Genomic DNA, 642 nt, shown 5'->3' with positions numbered 1-642 from the left:
CTTGCCGTAACCGCCATGGGTAATTCCAGCGGTGTGCGTGTTGCTATCTACATACGACGGACGTAGCGGAGCCTGACACACAAAGTCGCCTGAGATCTGGGGGATTCAAGTGCGTATTCGAGTGCCACCTGAGTTGAGCAAACGTTCGAACCCACAGGCAGTTTGTTTGGCGAGTATGAAACTTGTTGAAGTGTTTGCGGTTCCTCAGAATTCGTATGCCACGAACTGATTAGCCCTACAGTCGTCGAGTGTCGCAACTGGGATTTCTGAAGATCAATAGCTCCATGGGCCTGATTCGACTGTGTTTCTTGAGCCATCAAATGCAGTTTTCGTACAAGACCGTATTTAAGCGACAAAATAAGCGGCCACGATCAACGTCAGACCAGGAAACAATATGGCATTCGCGCACCAGACTAACTTTTGCCAGTTTAGTGTCACTTGTGGCGTCAAAAAAAACACCAAGAATCGTGCTTATCGGGCTAATTTGTTGCCGCGCGACACGGCCTCTGCCGGCAAATCATCTGAAGTGTCCCCAAGCTTTTGACTACCGCCGTTTTAAAGATGCTGGTTCTATCAGATGACTTGGGCGTAACGGAGTGATTAGCTGTATGGTAAGCGTATCGGTCGCACCATCAACTTTGG

General features: G+C 49.1%; 1 protein-coding gene across 1 annotated transcript; it reads right to left on the bottom strand.

The window, feature by feature from the left end:
• Positions 1–47: 47 nt before the first annotated feature.
• On the bottom strand, positions 48–317 carry T265_05895 (hypothetical protein; the record flags this gene model as incomplete). The annotated part of the gene is made up of 1 exon (XM_009171024.1): positions 48–317. One exon carries the CDS (start codon positions 315–317, stop codon positions 48–50), a length of 270 nt encoding a protein of 89 aa, XP_009169288.1.
• Positions 318–642: the final 325 nt, after the last annotated feature.

Source organism: Opisthorchis viverrini (genome assembly GCF_000715545.1).
Source record: "Opisthorchis viverrini unplaced genomic scaffold opera_v5_116, whole genome shotgun sequence".
NCBI classification, from domain to species: Eukaryota; Metazoa; Platyhelminthes; class Trematoda; order Opisthorchiida; family Opisthorchiidae; genus Opisthorchis; species Opisthorchis viverrini.
The sequence above is the reverse complement of the archived record's forward strand: the minus strand, read 5'-3'. Positions and strand labels throughout refer to the sequence as shown.